This window comes from Columba livia, chromosome 17, assembly GCF_036013475.1.
Source record: "Columba livia isolate bColLiv1 breed racing homer chromosome 17, bColLiv1.pat.W.v2, whole genome shotgun sequence".
Taxonomy (NCBI): domain Eukaryota; kingdom Metazoa; phylum Chordata; class Aves; order Columbiformes; family Columbidae; genus Columba; species Columba livia.
In genome coordinates, this window is record NC_088618.1 from 4,587,564 (window position 1) to 4,607,542 (window position 19,979).

Below are 19,979 nucleotides of genomic sequence, written 5' to 3' on the forward strand. Positions count from 1 at the left end.
AGATCAGTGAAGTGCTGTTGAACACGCTTCCTTCTTTACATCATCCTCAGCATCAATTTGAATAATAATGTAGGTCCTTAAGAAGCGTTCCTTTCAGTGGCAATGTTTTTTAAACAGAGATCGCTGCTATGTACTCTGAAAGTATCTGTAATTGTACAATTAGTACAAACAGCAAGGTGTGCACTAGATGCAAGTTAATGAAGGAGTCCAGCAGCACCGTGACCGGAGTGCACCAGGTATGTGACAGGAGATATTTTTTATTTGGAGCAGATACTCTGTTACTTAAAACCTGCCCAATTCCATGGAAATTATTGGGATTATTTTAGGCAGCTGAGAAACCTTATAACCACTGAAAAAAAAATTGTGTATTATGGATTTATTAAGCATTCTATTCAACAAGGCAGCTGTTTTGCTGAATGTTTTTGCATTGCCAGGCCCCATGCTCAGGGTCTGCGATACTGTCACAGACAGTTGCTCAAGGGCTGGATGGCTCAGTTGTCACTCGGCTGGAACGAGCTGCTCGGAAGCAAAGCAGCTCCTCCGGTCTCCCCGCGCAGAGCTGAGGGCGAACGCCTCGGGTGTCACCGCTGGAGCCCCCGGAGCTGCTCCTGCCACACGGGGCCGCGGGGTCCTCGCTCCTGCCCTCGGCCTCACGCAGCCCTGGCGGTGCCGGGAAGAGGGACCGCAGGGACAAACTGTCCCCTTCACCGGCACCTTTTCGCGGGAGGCCTCGCCGGTTTGTCCCCGGCAGCTCCGCCGGTTTGTCCCCGCAGTTCCAGGGTACCTGAGGGGGCGCGGGTGGGTGACTGAAGCGGTGTCGCCAGGGCCCCCGTGTTCCCTTCCTCAACCCCTCATCCTTCTTCCTCCCCTTGACCCCGACAAAGGTTCGGCCGGGTCGGCGTTGGCGCCTCCTGTCCCCTCACAGACCCCGCCGTCCCCTCACAGACCCCGCCGTCCTCTCACAGATCCCGTTGTCCCCTCACAGACCCCGCCGTCCCCTCACAGACCCCGCCGTCCCCTCACAGACCCCGCTGTCCCCTCATAGTGCCTGCTGTCCCTCACAGTCCCCGCTGCCCTCTCACGGTCCCCGTTGTCCCCTCACACACCCTGCTGTCCCCTCACAGCGCCCGTCCCGCGCGCCAGCCCCTCCCCCTCCGTCCCCGCGCGCGCGGGCTGCCGGCGGCGGCGCGGGGCGCGTGCGCAGTGCGCGGGCCCCGGCGGGCGGGCGGAGCCGAGCCGAGCCCAGCCGCGCCGCGCCGAGCGCACGGAGCTTTGTGCGGGCGGGCGGACGGACGGACGGACGCCGCGAGCAGCGCCGAGCGCCGCGTTCTCCGCTGAGGCCGCCGCCGCCGTCCCCCCCCCGCCAGCAGCATGTCGGGCCGGTCGGTGCGGGCCGAGACCCGGAGCCGGGCGAAGGATGATATCAAGCGGGTGATGGCGGCCATCGAGAAAGTGCGCAAATGGTGAGCGGGCCGCGCCGCGCCGGGACCCCGCGCCCGCCCCCGCTCCCCCCTCACCCTCCGCCGCCCCCCGACCCCCGCGCCGTCCCCTCACGGGGCCGGAGCCCGCCGGGCGGCCGCGGGGGGGCGGGGAGCCGGCGGCACCCAGAAGCCATTTCGCTCCTGCGAGTCACATGAAGGCGGCGGCGGCGTGTGAGGGCGAGAGGCGGCTCCATTGTGCGGCCGAGCCCCCTGCCCGCCGACCCCCGCCGCTCCCCGCTGCCCCCGGCCCGCCGCCCCGCGGGGCCCGGGCCGCGCCGGGTGGTGCCGGAGGCGGGCGGCGGGTCGGGCCCGGCTCCTCCCGCCGCCCTCCCTACAAAGGGCCCTGAGGAGCGGGCCTGGGGCAGCCCTGCCGCCCGCTCTCTGTGGAACAGCTCAAAGAAGTATTTTTTCTTTTTTTTTTTTTTTTTTTAAGCGTTAAAAATACCTCTGCAAGGTCACAGAGTGTTTCTTTTATTGTTTTTATTATTACACACTTATTTATTTATTTTACCCTCCAAGTTCCCGAGGTTTGCATGTAAGCGCAGCAAACCCGGGCGCGATCGTGTCCCGCTGTTGTAAATCCCGAGCAGAGCAGGAGAGAGCGCGGATCTGCCGCTAGAATTTGGTTTAAATGCTGTAATTGAAGGTTGTACCCCTGGTATAATAATTCCCTTTTGTTAGGCCTTAAACGTGTCTTGGCATTTTCCCGCTTTTGTCTTTTTCTGCTTTTGTTAGGAAAATCCACATGAGGTGTTTAAACAATACAGTGAAAGAGTCGCTGCAACGTTCTGCAGCGTGTCCAGGGTTTTTGGATGGGATAACGAGCAGTGGGACTTGAGAGCGAATCTCTTTCTTCCAGCAAGTTGACTGTTCAGTAGTATTTGTGCATGTGTCTTAAAATACTTTCTTTAAACATTTGAAACCCATGGGAAAATTCCCTTGGCTTAGTATTAACCTGCATAACTCAGCTTTTTAGAACCTGCTAAAATAAGGGAACGCTTGTATCGCAACCCACAGCTAATGCTTCGCTTTCATTAAAAGAAAAGCAAAATACAGCGTTAAATGTGTATTATTCGGGCGAAGCGGATTGTTGCGTTTTAAATGGGCTTGAGCAGATGAATGGGCCCGTTGGCTTGAGCCGGACAAAGAATCGGGACGTGTGTCCGATAACGTGGGGCACGAGCTGGGATTTCACAGAATCCAGCTGTTGTGTGGGGAGCTGGAGCAGCCCCAGCACCGCAGTTCCGTGGGTTTCAGGAACTCTCTTCCACTCGGGTGGTGGTTATAAGTGCTGTTTGCTGACCAACTTTGAAGGGTCAGAACAATGTGTAGTGGTGTGACAGGACTTTTGTTCAGATAGGAGCGTTGGATGTGTGGGACTATTCTGGCTGTAGGTATTTCATTCATGAGCGCAGCATACTTTGAATCCTCGTTCGTGGATTCCAGAGAGGAGTAGAGGCAGAAGCTTGGCCATTCAACAAAATGTCTAATTTATTTATTTTTTCTTGGCAAGGGCTCTTTGCCATGGTGTTAGTTGCTATGGCTTCCTTTATAAAACATAAATCTTATGGTATAAATAGACTTTGTACGTTTTAACCCTCAGGAGAAACAACTTTCCTGTACAGAATCATGCAGTGTTTCTTTTGATTATTGTCAGAAATATTCATATGGATTTTTGTGTGTGCATCTCGCCAGCATTTCCATAAACCATTTAAAGAAATCATCATGTGATGGTGAATCTCGTGATTCCCCCCACCTGCAGTCAAGTACGTTGGGAAATTAGCAAGAGAGATGTGCCTTGTGGTTTAAATGTTTTGTGAGACTTGGTTTGCACGAAATTGAACTTTACACACTAGCAATTCCTGCGTCTTTGGGAGAGCCACATAGGCAATTTCCAAGTGTGCAGTTGCATTTGCATAATAGGAGCAATTTGTTGCCATCCACAGCTCTTCTGTGGAAATGCAGCCACTGAAAATCAGAATACCGTGCACCCAACGTTTCACAGAACAGAGTTTTCTGAGGCTGGTGTGCTCGTAGTGCTGTGTGCCGAAGATGAGAGGCAGAATGAGCTGCAAACTCTTCCAAGGGCCCGGTGGCTCCAGTGTGTGCTGCCCGAAGCTCTGCTGGCCCGTGACGGTGCACAGCAGCCTCACCGAGTGTCTGTACCGCCACAACGGCGAACGTACCGGTTGGAAAGCACCTTCTATCAGGGCAGACTTTGTTCCTGAGAAAATACCCATCCGTTCTTGGACAGCGAGCCCTTTGATGCAGGTACCCTATCTCCTGGTGTGTTTGTAGAGCGTCGGGCACTTCTGGTATCACTGGAACTTCGTAGTAAGCGGTGAAGTTGTTACGTTTTTATCTTGAGATTAATGTAACCGTATCTGCTTTGTTTAAACCACTCTTGTGAATGAGTATCTATTTTAGAAAACACATAGCACGTGTCTTGCAGAATACGTGGTTGTGTTCTATTTGTGTAGCAGAAGTGTTAAATTTCCATGGCTAAGAGGGCAGTTCTACTTTTTTAACAGTACTTACAGTTTTTCTTTCAGTCTGTTTTACAAAATCCTCTGAGCTAAATTTATCTCAATGAATTTTGAAAGGTACAGGATTGGTTTTTTGTCTTTAAAGATTGACGGGTATGCGTAGATTCTAAATGGGTTCTCAAGACAAGGGAGGCAAAAAGCTATCGTGCCCTCAACAAGCATTAGGAAAATAATGGAAACACTCTTGTTTTATGAAAGTCTGATTTATTAAAGGAAAGAAAATGCAGACATTTATTAAAAGACAAGTAATGGCCAGGAGGCAAGCATAAGTGGTAGCGCATCTTGGGAGGCAGTGAAATAATTTGCAGGGGTATGTATAGTAGCACTGCTGAGCTTTTGGACAACTGTGCAAACATATAAGGCTGGAGGGATGACATGGCTGAGGGAGCGAGGTCCCCTGGTCTAGAGAATGCATCAGGAAAGAGGAAATCTCATCATGTTGCCCCGTTTTTAAATTGTTCTATCTTCACAGAAGTCATTTGACTTTTTTTTCATCCATCAAAGCCACAACCTAGGATAGTGACAGCACTTTAGGAAGAAGAGGTGAACTTGGAGAACTGATAAAAGTACTTACAGAAAGTGCTAAATATTTACGATGGCGGGGAATTGGCTGTAGAGCCCGGCTTGTCTTGGGATGTAGCTTAAAACAAAGCGTGTTGTGTAAAAGTTGAGGAGCAAAGTCACCGCGGGTAGTGAGATCGTGTTGCCCGTCGCTGTTGGTTGGGATGGCGAGCTGTGGCTGGTTGGAGTAGAATTTCTAGACAATACTGCTGTAGCATTTCTGTTCTGTCTCCATTCAGACTTGCTAAAATATTTTTCCATGGTATGTAATGCTCTGAGATTGAGCTTCTTGCAGGTTTGCTGCTCATGCTTCCTTTTTAAAATAGGCTTTCACTCTGAAAAGTACTTATGAGATAGAGCTTCCTAACGTGTTGTCTTTGGAAAAATTCTATTTGCCACTACTAGATTGCCACCCTGGTTCAGTCTGGCTACATTGCCTGGGTTTGGTTTCCTACTAAGATTGTAGTTCAAGCAGTTGCAGTAAAAATACCCAGAACCATGCTGAAGTGGCCCAAAAATGCTGTTACTGTGCTTGAATTATGATGCGTTTTTTCTGGCTTGTGGTTGTTTCTTTTTGAGCCGGGACATGCTCTCTGACTCCAGTGGAAGCTGGATGTGCGTTAAAGGCAGAGTTTTGTCATGCGTAAGCTGTGTGTTTCTTTACTCAAACAAAAGGTGCTTGTTGCAATGTGGAGCGTAGCAGAACTTGCTCAAAAATGTGCTGGTCTGTGGAAGTTAAAGGCGACTCTCATAATGTACCATATTTAGATGAACTCAGGGAGTAAGTGTCCTTAACTGTTAGTCTCTGTCCCTTCATACTACATGGGCTTTTATTGTGTTTGTAGCGTGGTCAAGAAATACCATGTATGTTTGGGGCTACTGCACGTTGGTCACTAGACGAACATCTACATAGTGGTAGGCGTGCTCTGAAAAGCAAAAAAACCATCTGTTTTTGTGCATCTCACAGCACTTCGTGTGTATAATAATGGCATTTTCTTTCCCATTCCCCTTTCTCCTTTGCTTGATCCCACAGGGAGGTCATAATTCTGTGATTTTCACCAAACTCTGTTGCAATGCAAGTGAGTGTGATGTGATAAATTCAGCATTATGACGTCACTTCGTGATCATCAACAGAAGATGGGGTATGTGGGAGCAAATCCTTGTGTAAATACAGATCGCTGTGATAAATGATAGTCACGGTAAAAGGCCAAACAGGTGTGAAAGCCTTTTCCTGAATGATAATATATTGGCAGTAAGGGCTTTCTGTTTCTGTGCCGTCAAATGTCTTTAGTGCTGGTTTCTGCTGCAGAAGCTGCCTTGACACTTTAAGTGTAAGTGTAATGTACAACTCTTGTGTTTGCTCACTGGTATATTACTTTTATACACAGAATAGGATATTCATCTTTGGAGCTTTAGTGTTAATAGACAAAATGTAAATATATTTAAGAGTCTTGGGCTATTTAGAATGGGGAATTGAGTATATAATTATGTAAGTTCTAGGATATTAGTATGCCTCAGGCATAAGCACTAAAGAAGTGTTGATGCTACTGCTTACCCCACATATCCTTGGCTGTCCTTTAAATGCTGTGCAGATATGGTTCACAATTTAAAAATGCTTTAACACAATTTCAGATAAATGTAAGGATTTGTTTTTGTTGTATTGACTAGTTTCTGAATTTACTGTAACTATATACTTAAGATACTTTTCAGTATGGAAGATTTAAATAAAAGATTTTTGTATATATTTCAAGTTTTGCCACTTTCCGTTGTTGTTAAGCCTGTGTCATTCATGGAGGAACAGGAGAGGTTTGAAACCAGATTTTTATTGTTTGTGAAGCTATGGAGCTTGTCAGCTAGACATTGGCAAGTAAAGTTGGTAATTGCCAGATTTTTAGGCTGATTGACTCTCAGGCTGATGTTGTTCCTCTACATTTTCCAATCCACCAGTCAATATAGAGATCAACCTATGTAGCAGTAATGCAACAGTGTATGGTGCAAAAAAAATATTGCCTAGTATTGCTTAACAAAGATGGAATTCTGGTCGGGGTCCCTGGACAAGAGGGTTCAACAGCAGATCCATTTTACAGACAGGAAAACAGGTGGAGAATCTACCTGTAGTTTCACAACAGAGTGGGCTTGTGCCCACGAGTTCATTAATTCCTTGTTCCTACTCCAGCATTTGGTCAGCGAGAATATTTTGTAGTTTCTGCAGCGTTTAGCAAACTTATTGTTATGGGCAGCGTCAGTGAATCGTCAGTTCTAGTGACATGAAAAGAAAAGTCCCTGGTCAGCAGGTTGGGTTGGTGTCTTTGCACAAAAGATAAACAGTGAGTGTTCAGAGTAGAAGTGGTTGTGGGGATTTGGGTATTTTGGTTGGTTGGTTTAGTTTTTGTTTTGAAATAGAAGGATAGTAAGTATTACTGATGATATTCTAAGCTTTATTTACAATAAACATCTTAAATCCTGGATTTATTTACCCTCTTGACCCTAAATGTCTGAAAGTCATTGCATTTCTTTGTTAACAAACTGGTGTTTGTGTTGCCAATGATTTTATTAAGTTTCAGAGGAGCTCGTCTTCTTTCTTCCTATCAATACTTCCATGGTCTTAAATGTTCAATACTGTAAATGCTTACACCTGTAAAATATTTGAATAATAGCAGTGTGATGTTGGGTTTTCTTTTTAGCCATAAGTGTTTGCAGGACTGGGATGTCGATGTGCTTCCATCACAAAAATATCCTTATTCCCATTGTTGTCTGAATTACTGTGTATTGAGTTCAGTAAAAAAAATCCCTATAGCTGAGGGTTATCAGTATTTAAAGTGGTACTTAAGAAGCTCAAAAGAATTAAAATGTCAGGGCTAACTTTAATACTAGAAAGAAAAAGTTACTAATATAGGTTTCCTCCTGTGTTCTACAGTCTGTCCAGTGAAGATGCTGTGTGAGGCTGCTTTGAGATGCTAACAGGTATCTTGAACTTTTGGTTTTCCAGTGCAGCATCTCTAAGTAATATTTTGCTGTAGGAAAAGACTAAAATCTTGATTTATTTTTTTAAAGCATTTATTCACCTCTCTCTACACCCAAAACAAAACCCCAGCTGGTTTTATTTCCATAATTTCAAAGATTTTCTTAAGTAGAAATAAGTTAAGTTTGTCTTGTATTGTTAAAATATATATATATATATATATATATATCATGATCATCCCTTCAAAATTAAGTACAGTCTCATTATTGACATGCCCTCATCTCCGTGCTCATTTTTATCACATTTAGCATTAGAGCTCCAAATCAGCGTAAAATTGGGTTTTGACGTACTTGAGCCGTCCAGCATACCCAAGTGGATGTATCTAAACACACTGAGGAGAAACTGCTCCAAGAAGAGCCGTAGGAGAGAAATGAATCTGAAATAGTTTTGTGCTTGATTTAAAAGATTCTTGTGGAAAGAATCTTATGAAATCGCATATAAAGCTGCCTTTTTTTGTTTGTTTGTTTCTTATATAGGAAAGTGTCTTCTCCAAAGGGAAAACAAATAAGATTTGCTTTAGTAGCTAAACAAATAGTCAGGAGGATGTTTGTGGCATTTGTACAATGTGGCTGCTTTTGATTCTGGAAGCCCTTTCTAAAAATGGAGCGATCACATATGTATTTGGAGTCACATCTAGCTTCTCCCATCCTGCAAGGATTGTTGGTTTTTTTTAAACTGTAACTGGATCTCAAATCTATTATTTAAATGTGTTTTTTAAAAAGAAGAATGCTTGAGATCTCGTGCCAAATTAATTTCAGATGTTCCTGAATTTTTAATGGAATCGGTCTTCGTTGTTAACTTTGAATCGATCCATTTGCAGAGCTATATTCCAAATCAGCAGTTGTAATCTGTGACCTGAAAACTGATCACAGGATTGTGATTAAATTTCTCTGGCACTGTGGACCTTCCTTTAATATTCTGATGTAAAGGGCTCAAGGAATTCATCCTTTAAGTGTTCAGCATCCTTTCCATCCCTGCGACTGCGTGACCCCTCCAGCCAGATTTCCTTCACCATTTACCGATGTGACTCTCCAGAGTCTGAATTCTGCATCCCGGCACATATTGCTGCCAATAAGGCTGTTGGTTCTAAGACTAGAATTTCAGAGCTGCCTGACAGGAGCGTTGAGTGAATGTTAAATTGCTAGCAGCAAATTTCTACCCAAAATAAACCTCAGATGGTCAAAATGCACTTAGATTTCTAATACCATTAAACAGCTTCAGGACAATCAAACCACACTGGTCTGTCTAAAACCTCTTCTGCTGTCTAGAAACTTAAGTGAAAATTGTAGGCATTAAATCTGCATTTTCAGTAGCTGTTCTTCTTAACTGTATCTTTAATCCAGATCTTATTACTGCTACTGCAGTTTTTCACGTAGTCAGGTAACAGCCCTGAGAAATCTGGAGGTTAGCAGTGCTCTAACAAGTTTTTGAAATGCAAAGAACAATTTGCACAATGCAGCACTAAAGACTATGTAATAGACATCATCCTACTTAATAGCCTATTTAAATCCTTGACAACTTACAATAGTAGATCACTTTCTTTTGAATCCGAAGTTTAACTTTAATTGTCCTGCATTGTGATTTTATAGGGAGAAGAAGTGGGTGACAGTTGGCGACACATCCCTAAGGATTTACAAATGGGTACCAGTAACAGAACCAAAAGTCGATGATGTAAGTATCCTGCAGATATCTCGCTTTTTTCCGAGATGTAGACACTGATGTTTAGGGACAGTCAAAAGAAATCTGCTCTCTCTGCTTCGAGCCTTTTTAAGCTAAGGCTGGTGTGGGTCTTGCAAGTGTTTGAATATAAATGCTCCAGGAAAAACGTTGATCTCTACAGAAAGTGATGGTGATGGTTCAGTGGGTGTCAGTCTTCCCGGAGTCAGCTTGGATCAGTTCTCAGATAACTGTTACACGGTTGGCTTGAAACTGATTCTTGAAACCTTTCTCCAACATAATACCGGGCAGGGAAAGCTAAGACATAAATTGCTTTTCCCCTCTTTCTGCCTGAAGCTTTAAAGGAAAGTAGCTGGTTTACAACTGTGTGGAGAAGGTATTCCGTCTGTGCATCACTGCTGTTCTGCTCAAAAATTGGTGCAGAACACTGAAGTAGGGGTAGGAAAGTCCTCCGAAACTTGAGGACTATTGTATTAAATCCGATTTCATCCACCTGTGAAGGAGCAGACAGGGTACTTGCTTTTTACTAGAATAGGAGAATGGGATTTTTTTTACTGCTTTATGCTTCAAATGGAAGTTCTTTGATTTTAGTGAATACAGATTAGATTACTTCCCCCTTCACATGTTGTTCCTAAGCCACTTTGACATTTCTTTGAACTGGAATTAGAGAATTAGCTAGGCTCTTCCCTCCTCCTAGTTTTGGAAGGCTGTTGTAGAACCTAACACTTTGATGGTTAAAACTTTAAAAGAAAAAACCTTTAAAAAAAAAAAAAGCTCAAACCTGAGAGAGATTATGTCTCCTCTGAACTTTCATTTTGCAAAGGTAAAGAAGTCCATGTGCTTTCACCTCTGTTACACATATTAGGGAATAAAATCTGGCTTCTCTGAAGTAACAATACAATTTAAAAATAAGCCTAATAATCTGTTTAAAATAGAGAGAAAAGTCCTTCCGGGTATCACATGTTGAACTTCTGCAGTCCTAGACAATATTTGATTGTGGTTTTAGTTCCTCCCCTTGTTGGAGGTCACTGTCTTATCCAATGGGATGGATTGACGAGCGTTCTTCCTAGAGTCAGGCTTTTAATTGTGTTCTGAGCGGGCACGCAGGATCCTCCAAAAGCAGTGCAGCTGCTTTTTCTCCTACGAGACCAATTACATCACGTCTTAATTGCAAATGCTGCATCCGTTAGCAGGCGCGGATTTCCATGTGATGGATGCCACTGTCTCCTCCTTTGTTTTACCACATGCAGTCCATACTGCCCTTCGGTCAGGAGCGTGTTGTGACCTATTGTTTGTGCAGGACTGTCTTGCTTATGCGCTTTGTTTTAGGCCAGTCTGGGTTTTCTTAATTCATCTTGTAGTTTTAATGAAGAAGCAGCACGAATTGTAGAGAAGTAGGAGGTCACTGCAGTGTTAGTCGTTGAGAAAGAGCTAAAAAACTGTCTCTAGCTTAAAAATTCTAGATCTGTTCTCATTCCTGTTGTGCGTGCACACGTGTTGTCTAGGTGTATTCTACAAGCTTTCTGATCTGGAGGGGAGAATGTATTTTTGTAGCAGTGGATGTGCATAAACTGTTCGGTGAGCAGAGTTACCAGCTCAGAAATTGCAAGTGTCATGAGTCGTAGCCCTGCCGCTGGTCAGCGGTGTTCTGCTTCCCTTCTCCTGGTGCAGCAGAGATTGTTCTCACCTTGCCTTTGTAGCAATTTGGACGGAGTACACAGTTAGCAGCCAGCACCTCCCAAGTTCTCTGCCTCAGTTCCAAGAAGCCACTTGATCCATTCCCTCTTTGTAGAATGAGGGGTATGATTGAGAAATTTTGTACTTTTTACAAAAATTGTGCAGTTGTTTGAAGATGAAAAATGTGTTTAAGTGCTAACACGCTTATTTCTGGATAAAAACCTATATATCCTAGTGTTTTGTGTCACGAAGAATACAGTGAGAAAAACAGCCTGTAGTTATTTGGGCTAATACATTATTGATAATGTCAGTGATTATTGCGTTGGGTTTGTTTCTCACTTGAAATTAAGTGAGATGCTTTCAGAAGTAATGAGTGGGAAGGGTTTTATATTGCAACATGGATTTCTCTTAGTGGTGATAGTGTCATTTGTTCGTGGTAACTCTTGTTTTTCAGAAAAATAAGAATAAGAAAAAAGGTAAAGATGAAAAATCTGGCTCTGAAGTGACCACTCCAGAGAACAGCTCCTCGCCAGGGATGATGGACATGCATGGTGAGTGGGAGGTCAGCCCCGCTGGCCCTGCTGCCCTGCTCTGAAAGTACCGCCTAGAAGTGAAAACAGATACTCATTTGGCACCTTGGACTTGTGTGGATGTACTGACAGTTTTTTAAATGCCATTTGTATTTGGGCCGTGTGGGTAAAAAAATGATAGTGGAGCTAAAATGAAAATAAAAATAGAAATATCTATCATTGAAAATACTACGCTCGGGTGAAGTAGTAATTCTGTTGAGTTTGCTTCTTGAAGAACGAAAAGACCTCCAAAGCCTCAGTGGCACCTGCTAAAATTTGTGCAGGTTTTGTACTTTTGAACTCTGTAGGTGAGTCAGGCCTCAGTGTGTGCGCCAGGGAAGCGAGCTCTGGGTCTCTGCTGGCTTCCTTCGGCTTCAGCTTGATGAAATTAACTGGTTAATAGAACGTTTTTTTGCTTGCCACTCTGGCACTATTAGATGATTTTTTCTCTTTACGTGTGAACTGTTGAGTGTCAACCTGGTGTTTATTACACGGCTCAGCTCTGTACAATTTTTTACCTTCTAGGTGTTTGAATAACAATTATGGCTAAAAATGCAGCACTATTTGAACCGAGAACAGGGGTTCTGAGCTTTTACTTTGCTCACATCATTTAATTTTCTTAAGTCTTGTTTCTCCCATCCGTGAGGTGAATACAATACTTGGGTTTTTTTATCATGTATCACAGGAAGAGGGTTCGGGCAGAGTATTTCCTGTTAACTACAGAGACACGATCTGTGCTGCAGAAAGTTACTGTGATCCAAGTTTTTGGAGGCTAGAGAGTATTCTGGACAATTTTCCCTTAGAAACTATTGGCATTGAGACTGGATGTTATATTTTACCTTGATGGGGTTCATTTGGAAGAGATCTGAGTTAGACACTCTTGCTTTTATTGTATAATATTAGTTAGAGCACCTTTTCTGAAGTTTTCTGATTTTTGGTATCTTCTAGAAAACTCCTCTATTACGACATAGGCTGCAAGAGCAAAAATTGTGGTGGTGTGGAAAAAAGTTAGGTGTAGTGCGAGTCTAAATGGTTGGACTGGGTCCCCAATGAGCCAGACTGTATCTTGTGTTATCAGGGAATAATACAGGGAAAATATGGAAGGGTTAAGGTGTGCTTTTTATCTTGTCAAATTAGTTTTAGGTGTTTTTTTTATCTTTTTTGTTAATAGATGACAACAGCAACCAGAGTTCAATAGCTGATGCTTCTCCAATAAAACAAGAGAACAGTAGTAATTCGAGTCCAGCACCAGAACAGAACTTGTCAACACAAGCAGACAGCACTGAAGTCAAGTCTGACGAAACTCAGGCAGAAGCGAAGGAGCAGCCTGGTTCAGAAGGTGAGCCGAAAAAAACGTCTTCAGAGCCAAACAAAAAATGTTATCCTTTAGTGCATCATTTATTTGCTTAACTGTTTTTAGAACTGAATAATAACAATTCAAAATAAATCATTTTGGATTCTCAGCACTTACGTGAAAATGGGCCATAATCTGTCTGGCCTACCGGTGATCCTTCCATGCAGCTGGAAAGGTCAGATTGACATTCAGGGTGTTTTCAGAGAGGAAAAGGAAGTGTTACAGCATTACATTGCAGTTGCACACAGATTAAAAGTATGTATAGGTTAAGAGATTGTTCCGAACCTCACTCTTTAAATGTTATTTTGGGTAATTGAAACGTGCCCTGTATTTGTATTCTCAGGAATGTAACTTTCTTCATCCTATGATAACAGATAAAAGATGTCCCTAACACCATTCTAATGATTTGATTGCAGAATTCTTCCCATAGCAAAGCAATTAAATTACACCCTCCCAATTTAGTTCTTAGCTCAGTAGATGCACTAACCAATTTAAATTTAGAGCTTTTATCTTGGTAATACCAGAATGGTTAAGTATGTTAAATGTCGTCATTGTTAATTGGGGTTAAAATTTGACCGCTGAGTCGTCACCAAATAGGAATAAATCAGAACACCATATCCTTCAAAGAAAATCTCAGCTAACATTTTTGGTCATGGTGAGCAGTGAGGATTTACTCGTTGGTCTGATATTGTCTGAACCCGCTTGCGTGAAGCTGTGACATCGTGTACGTGCTTCTTGGACTAAATTTAGTTTCAGGGACAATCATACCAAGTGCTCTGGAATAGTTCCAGAGCCAGTTACTAGAAGGTGAAAGGGAGAAGTAATGGCAAAAAATACATGTTATTAATGTATTTTTTTCCATTGGTTATATGCCGTGTTTAAAAATTAATGAAATAATTATTTATCTACTGAAGAGTTATGAGCAATTAAACCCCTGGAATTGTGACACTATTCAGCAGGATACAGTTAATGACCTTGTATGTCTGTCTCATGTTACTACACCAATATCAGGGAGGTTTCTTAAGGCCAGGGGACAGTTTGGAGGGTCAGAAATGCCTCCTATGGACTTCTTAAAGAAAACAGGTGCATTCAGGACATTCTGATAGGCATACGAGTCATCGCAGGCACCGGGATAGCTCAGGGCCAGGCAGTTCGGAGTGTGGATCCCCTTGCCCAGTGAGTGGGGATTGTCAGCGGCACCTGGAAGAGACCAGAGCAGCTCGAGGTGTTTTCCTGTACTGAGGAGATGTGCGGATCACAGTGCTCCTTAGCCCAAGTTGCAATGTGTGCCGAGACATCCACAACAGAAATTGGAATTCCTTCTGACCCTTGGGACTTGTTTCTTTATCAGTAGGAACATGCTTTTCTGGTGAGACATGGAAAGGAAGATGATTCTGTCCGTGTGTGCTGAATGTGATCTTTGAGACTGCTCATCACAGGCGTCACTTCATGTTGAATTCAGTCAGAGAAGCTTTCAGAAACGCCTGTGATGCTTTTTATACAGTACACTAGAAAAATATTCATATGCTTTAACCCTGAGTCCTCTGTAAATCTTGCTTTAAGAGAGAAGGAGAAGGATTTAAAAACAAACAAAAACCTCCACAATCAAACAAACAAACAGGAAAAGTGGCAGCATATAAGAGCTATAAGGAGCTGGAAGACTTCTCCATGAGTATACACCAGAATTAAAAAGTCTGCAACCTTAATGGTTAAGCTAGCTAGCTGAATTTCCAAATTACAATTCAGCCCTTTTTGTAGCTGTTTTTCACTTTGGTTTGAAGGAAGTTTCCTTGAGGTCAGCCTGTTTGCAAAGTTAGTGTTGAAACTTGTTTGCTAATAGTGTTGACGTGATTCTGTGTCGCAGGGTGTGCAGGAGCTTGGCTCCCTCTAGGGACTGGCTCCAGCCACTGGATGCTGTTTAATTCATTATGTTCATACTGTCACGCATGCTATTGGTAATGGTTACATGTGGGTGAAATTGATGCGTTTGGGAAGTTGCTAATAAGAAGGCATCCTAAAAGTTCCTGCTGAATGCTTTCATTTGTTGGCTTAAAATTCTTTCTTGACATTTCAGATACCTCTGATGAACAGAATTCACAGTCTTCAATGGAAAATTCCGTGAATAGTTCAGAGAAAGCAGAAATTCAGTCCTCTGGAGAAAACGATATAATTACAGAGGCATCTAAAAACTCTCAGGTAACTTTAAGCACAAAAGCCCAGTTATTTGGAATTTGGAAAAGAGGATTTTTACCAAAAAGCAAACATAAGGAAGCCAGTTGTGTATTTAGACTTATTTCCAAAGTTGATGACAGTAAAGCAGCCATAGACTATTAGATGTATCTGGTTTTGTGGTTAATTGGATTGTCTTCTTGCATGTCACATAATTCGGACAGTAAAACTAGATCGGTCTGGTTTACTTTTCAGTTTCCTAAACCAGTCTCTGTTAGTTTTGTAAGGGAATATTAAAATTTCACGTTAATAAACTGCCGAGATCTGCGGGCAGAGCGCAGCTCAGTCCGTTGCTTTTCCTTGTGGGTGGTTGGCTTGTTCCAGCGCACACCTCGCGCTTTCCAAACCTCGCGTGTTCCGTCCTGCAGAGCTTGCTTTGGCTGCAGCGGGAGGAAATCAGTGTGCGCTGGGTGTGGGTTGTACTCCAGTTGTGTTAACATTAAATTGTAAGTTAACGTGAGCTGAGGGAAGTCTGGGTATAACGATGCATCAAGGCTCTTGCTTGGAATGTTCGCTGTGGGCCCAGCACTAGAATTTTGCTCTTTGTCTATAGACAACAACAAGTGCTCAGATGTTGAGGTAAGATCACAGAATCACAGAATGTCAGGGGTTGGAAGGGACCTGGAAAGCAGTCCAATCAATCCCCCCGCCGGAGCAGGAACACCCGGATGAGGTTACACAGGAAGGTGTCCAGGCGCGTTTTAAATGTCTCCGGAGTAGGAGATTCCACAACCTCCCTGTTCCAGTGTTCTGTCACCCTCACTGAGAAGAAGTTTCTTCTCAAACTTAAGTGGAACCTCTTGTGTTCCAGTTTGCACCCATTACCCCATGTCCTATCATTGGTTGTCACTGAGAAGAGCCTGGCTCCATCCTCCTGACACTCACCCTTTAGATATCTGTAAACATTAATAAGGTCACCCCTCAGTCTCCTCTTCTCCAAGCCAAAGAGCCCCAGCTCCCTCAGCCTTTCCTCACACGGGAGATGCTCCACTCCCTTCAGCATCTTTGTAAGTAGAGATTTCAGGAAGCAAATGCACTTGGTCATGTCATTGTCACATGCAGGGTTGCTTTGTATTTTACAAATGACAAGCCAGGGAATTTGTTCATGTTCTTTGTTTGATGTTTATGGTGCCTGAAATTCAATGCAGTGATAATGTGGTTGTTTTTCTTTTCCCCCTCCTTAAGGACTCTGAAGGAGTGCCACCTTCTAAAAAGATGAAAGTAGAGGCTTCCCAACAAAATGTTGAAGAGATTTAGACTATAGATCTTTCTGGTCAGTTTTATGTAAGGTACATCAGTGGGCTTAATTATAGAACAACCTTACTTAAGCATCTTCTCTTGGATGAGGACAGAACTCCTAACTTTTCAAGTTACCAAGCAAAAATCCAAGAAAGCCTAACAAAGGTTTAACTTCTCAGACACTGAAAACTTTTTCCTGTGAAACAAACATTGAGAACTTTTAAGTTACTGTCTCTGAAATGGTTGGAGTAAACAACTCAGGAGGGGTCTACGCACTGTTTCTAAAGTCAAAATTACAATTATGTTGCTGCTGTATTTTTTTTTTTCATTTCTCTATTTAACATTGTAAGATATTTAAGGATGGTACAGGTCAGGTATTAGCTTTCATGTGAAGTTCATTGTTCTGGCGTGATGTCTGCTTTTGTTTTGTGCCTTGTGTTCTGAAAACAGTGCTAACTTTTAAAAGTTGTTTTGCAACTGTCTCCTTTGCAAAGTGGCCTATGTTTGTATAATGCCATGTAGTAAGGCGCTTTTCTTTTTTTTGTTTTGTTTTGTTTTTAATTTTTAAATCCCTGGTGCTTAAATTTTTAACAAATACAGATCAGGAAGCCATTTTCACTCTTGGAGTCCAAGGAGAAAAAGGAGCTTGATATTTTATTTTAGCAGCTATAGTGGAGATCTTTTATTGAATGCATGGCATTCGCAACTGTAAATTTGGTCTTCTAAATACTTAACTTCATCAGAAGTTAACATGATCTGTTCACCGTTTATAGTCCAGATCTGAATATATACTATAACACAGCAGTTAAAATACTTACGTATTAGGTCCAGATATCTGTACTGGGTACAACTTGCTTTACAGAAAAGTTCCACTATGTACATAAATAGGATCAAAGGGATTGATGCACAGTGAATTCATTTTCAATTGGTCTTTTTTGATATCATGTTTTCACTGAACTGGATTTCATTGTGTTGTTCCTTTAGAAGATGTTTACTTCTGTGTTCCAGGTTAATACTGTATTGGGGGTTTCTTTCTTTCTTTCTTTCTTCAGCAAGTCTTGTAAATAAGCCTTGTTGTTTCCCGACATCATTGTTAGAAATGTTCTGTTCTTTAGCGTGCTTGCGCTAAACTTGATGCAAAGACACGAAGTGGGTGCAACTCCCTTCAAATTCGCGGCGTGTAGAAGCGCAGAACCGTCTGCGTCGGGCTGTAAGTGCGGTGAGCTTTGTACTTCCAGGGTGGGGTCCCACTTACAAATACCCGGCGTCGGCAGGAACCGCTCATTTCTCGCTTCAGTACGCGCGTGCGCGTATGTACATCCATACGTACATCTGTATTGCTGGATCGGGCCCTTAGTCTGTCTTCGCTTTGTGTGGGAGATGGAACTTGTAACTTAAAATACGATCTCACAGCTCTGAAAATGGTTGCATATAGTTTGTAAGCTAAGAACTGTAAATACTTTTTAAAATAATAATAATAAAAAAATTGCTTCCAGTTGATACATTTTTCATAATTAGCTCTTCATTAAGCTTATTTATTTCTGAATTCTCCAATAGTGAAAATGGCTTGCACTTAGACTACTGTATTGGGTTTGCAATTACCACTTTATTATGGAAAAAGAAGTGGGGAAGTTTGGGGAGGGAACGGAGGGAGGAGCGGGAGCCATACGGACCTTCCGGAAGGCGGTCGTGGGATTGAACTCCAAATAACGTACAAAACTCAGTTTCAGAACTTTTCCTTTCTGTTGAAATAGAAAAAGAATTGGGATTTTAACTGAATAAAATTGGATGACAAATCACTCATGGAAACAGTCTGCTCCCTAATGAGGTTTTTGGGATTTCTGGTCTGATCATGAAGTCCGTTAACATTCTGAAAATAAGGAAATGAGGAGCCAAAAAACTGTATTTGCACAATTATATGCAATGAAACGGTAGAATTCTCTCTTGAATTGTGTGTATGCCTAAAATGTGGATAACTGGTCAATGACGATTGATTTGTATGTATATTACATTCAGATTTAAGTGATATTTTGTGAGAAGTTCTATTGATATATTAAATGGGCAAATCTAGAAAGATTCAAACTTTAAAATATTTTTGATTTACTAACTTTTTGTTGGTTTTAATGCTAAAACAAACCAACTCTGATGCCACCTTTGACAAGTAGTCATGTTTACTAATCCCTCTCTTCAGGTGCATCGCAGCAAGCTTTTAATTTTCATTTTGTAGATGTTTCCAAGGGAGTAAATAGACTTTTCGTTTAGAAACTAATTCCTGTACTTTAGAAAGAAATAAAATATATAAATAGCACTAAAAATACCTCAAATTTTTCATTAGATAGAAGCATTTATTGGCATTATTGACATCAACAGGTTTAATTATAAACTTCCTTTTCTCTCCTGTGGCTTCTGCTCAGAACTGTTCACTGTTCTGTGGCTTACACGACAAGGCATCATAACCATATTCCTAGAGGCTTTATTTCTGAGGTAGTAGCGCTTTATTTACAGCTTCTACAGAATACATTCAGAACTTGTGTTTTTTTAACCAGAGATTCTAGTGACAACAGACAACTGAACAAGCAGATAGATTTGGGTTCCTTAGACCTGCTATTGTCAGTCTCTAAGGGAAGAGACTTTGACATTATCTGGTATGAAGAAATCCAAAATAGTGTATAAGACTGTTATTAGTCTTTTTTTGAAGTGCCTGATAACATTTATGGGCCAACGGATGTGATTAAACACATTTTAATGCCAGAAAGTACAGATGGGACCAAACCAGAACATGGAATTCAAATCAACCTGAGGTTTGAAACCAGATATTGATCCAGCTCTTTTTTGGCTTGGACCTATCTCTACCAGAAACTTGTTTTATGAACTCACTGTAAAAGGGTTTATTGAAAGCATTGAGACGTGGAGCAGAAGGAGAGATGTAATTTTCTTCAAGATGACTGAAAGTTCTCATACAGCTAATGTTTTAGAAATAGTGCAAATATCAAGAAGTGCTTCCTTGCTACAATGCTGAATGTTGGAGCTTCAGTTACAAATACATAAAATAGAAAAAAAAAAATCATTAAAAAAAAAAGAAAAAAAAGAAAAAAAAAACTAGAAGCAAGCAAGTAAATCAGCTGAGTTTGTGGAACACGTGGGAAGGCCTTCCCAATAAGCGATTTACTCAGCCAAACATTTTATAGCAGAACTATTCCTTGGAATTTTTATGCTTGGGAAAGTAGTTGTTAAACATTCCAAAAAGTGCTGGCACTTACAAAACAACAAAAAATAATCAACAAGGCAGTATAAAATATTGGTTTTGGGTGGCTATCTTCATACATAAACATTGTCATGTTTTGGAATGTTCTTTATATCTAAGGGCCTGTTAGAAGGTGTAAAGAATTTTGTTTTCTTCAATACCTAATTGTTTTTCATCTTATGATTTGTGTGTGTGTGTGTTGTACAGCAGTATAATTTTTCACTTATTTATTCCATCGGTAGTTATGGTTTGTACAATGTACAATGGTTTCATTTCAAAAATAAAATAAAAAATCACAACATGAATGCCGTGTGAATGATTTTATCAAGAAACTTAATCTCAGTTTGTTTTTTTTTAAATTACAATAAATTTCTGGTTTT

General features: G+C 42.0%; 1 protein-coding gene and 1 long non-coding RNA gene across 3 annotated transcripts; one reads left to right on the forward strand and one right to left on the reverse strand.

Annotated features, from left to right (window-relative positions):
• Positions 1-361: 361 nt before the first annotated feature.
• On the reverse strand, positions 362-1,204 carry LOC135575616 (uncharacterized). Its single transcript, XR_010466701.1, has 2 exons — positions 1,107-1,204; positions 362-784 (listed from the first exon to the last, which is right to left on the reverse strand). It is a non-coding gene; the product is annotated as an uncharacterized LOC135575616 (long non-coding RNA).
• Positions 1,205-1,220: 16 nt separating this feature from the next.
• BCL7A (BAF chromatin remodeling complex subunit BCL7A) lies at positions 1,221-19,904 on the forward strand. 2 transcript variants are annotated; one of them, XM_065032986.1, is made up of 7 exons: positions 1,286-1,463; positions 5,622-5,730; positions 9,200-9,281; positions 11,419-11,515; positions 12,705-12,872; positions 14,962-15,083; positions 16,302-19,904. In XM_065032986.1, the coding sequence occupies exons 2-7, from the start codon at positions 5,696-5,698 to the stop codon at positions 16,371-16,373; spliced, it is 576 nt and encodes a 191-aa protein (XP_064889058.1). In that variant the 5' UTR covers positions 1,286-1,463; positions 5,622-5,695; the 3' UTR covers positions 16,374-19,904. The 2 variants fall into 2 exon arrangements, with proteins under 2 accessions (XP_064889057.1, XP_064889058.1); XM_065032985.1 differs by lacking the exon at positions 5,622-5,730 and having other exon boundaries at positions 1,221-1,463.
• Positions 19,905-19,979: the final 75 nt, after the last annotated feature.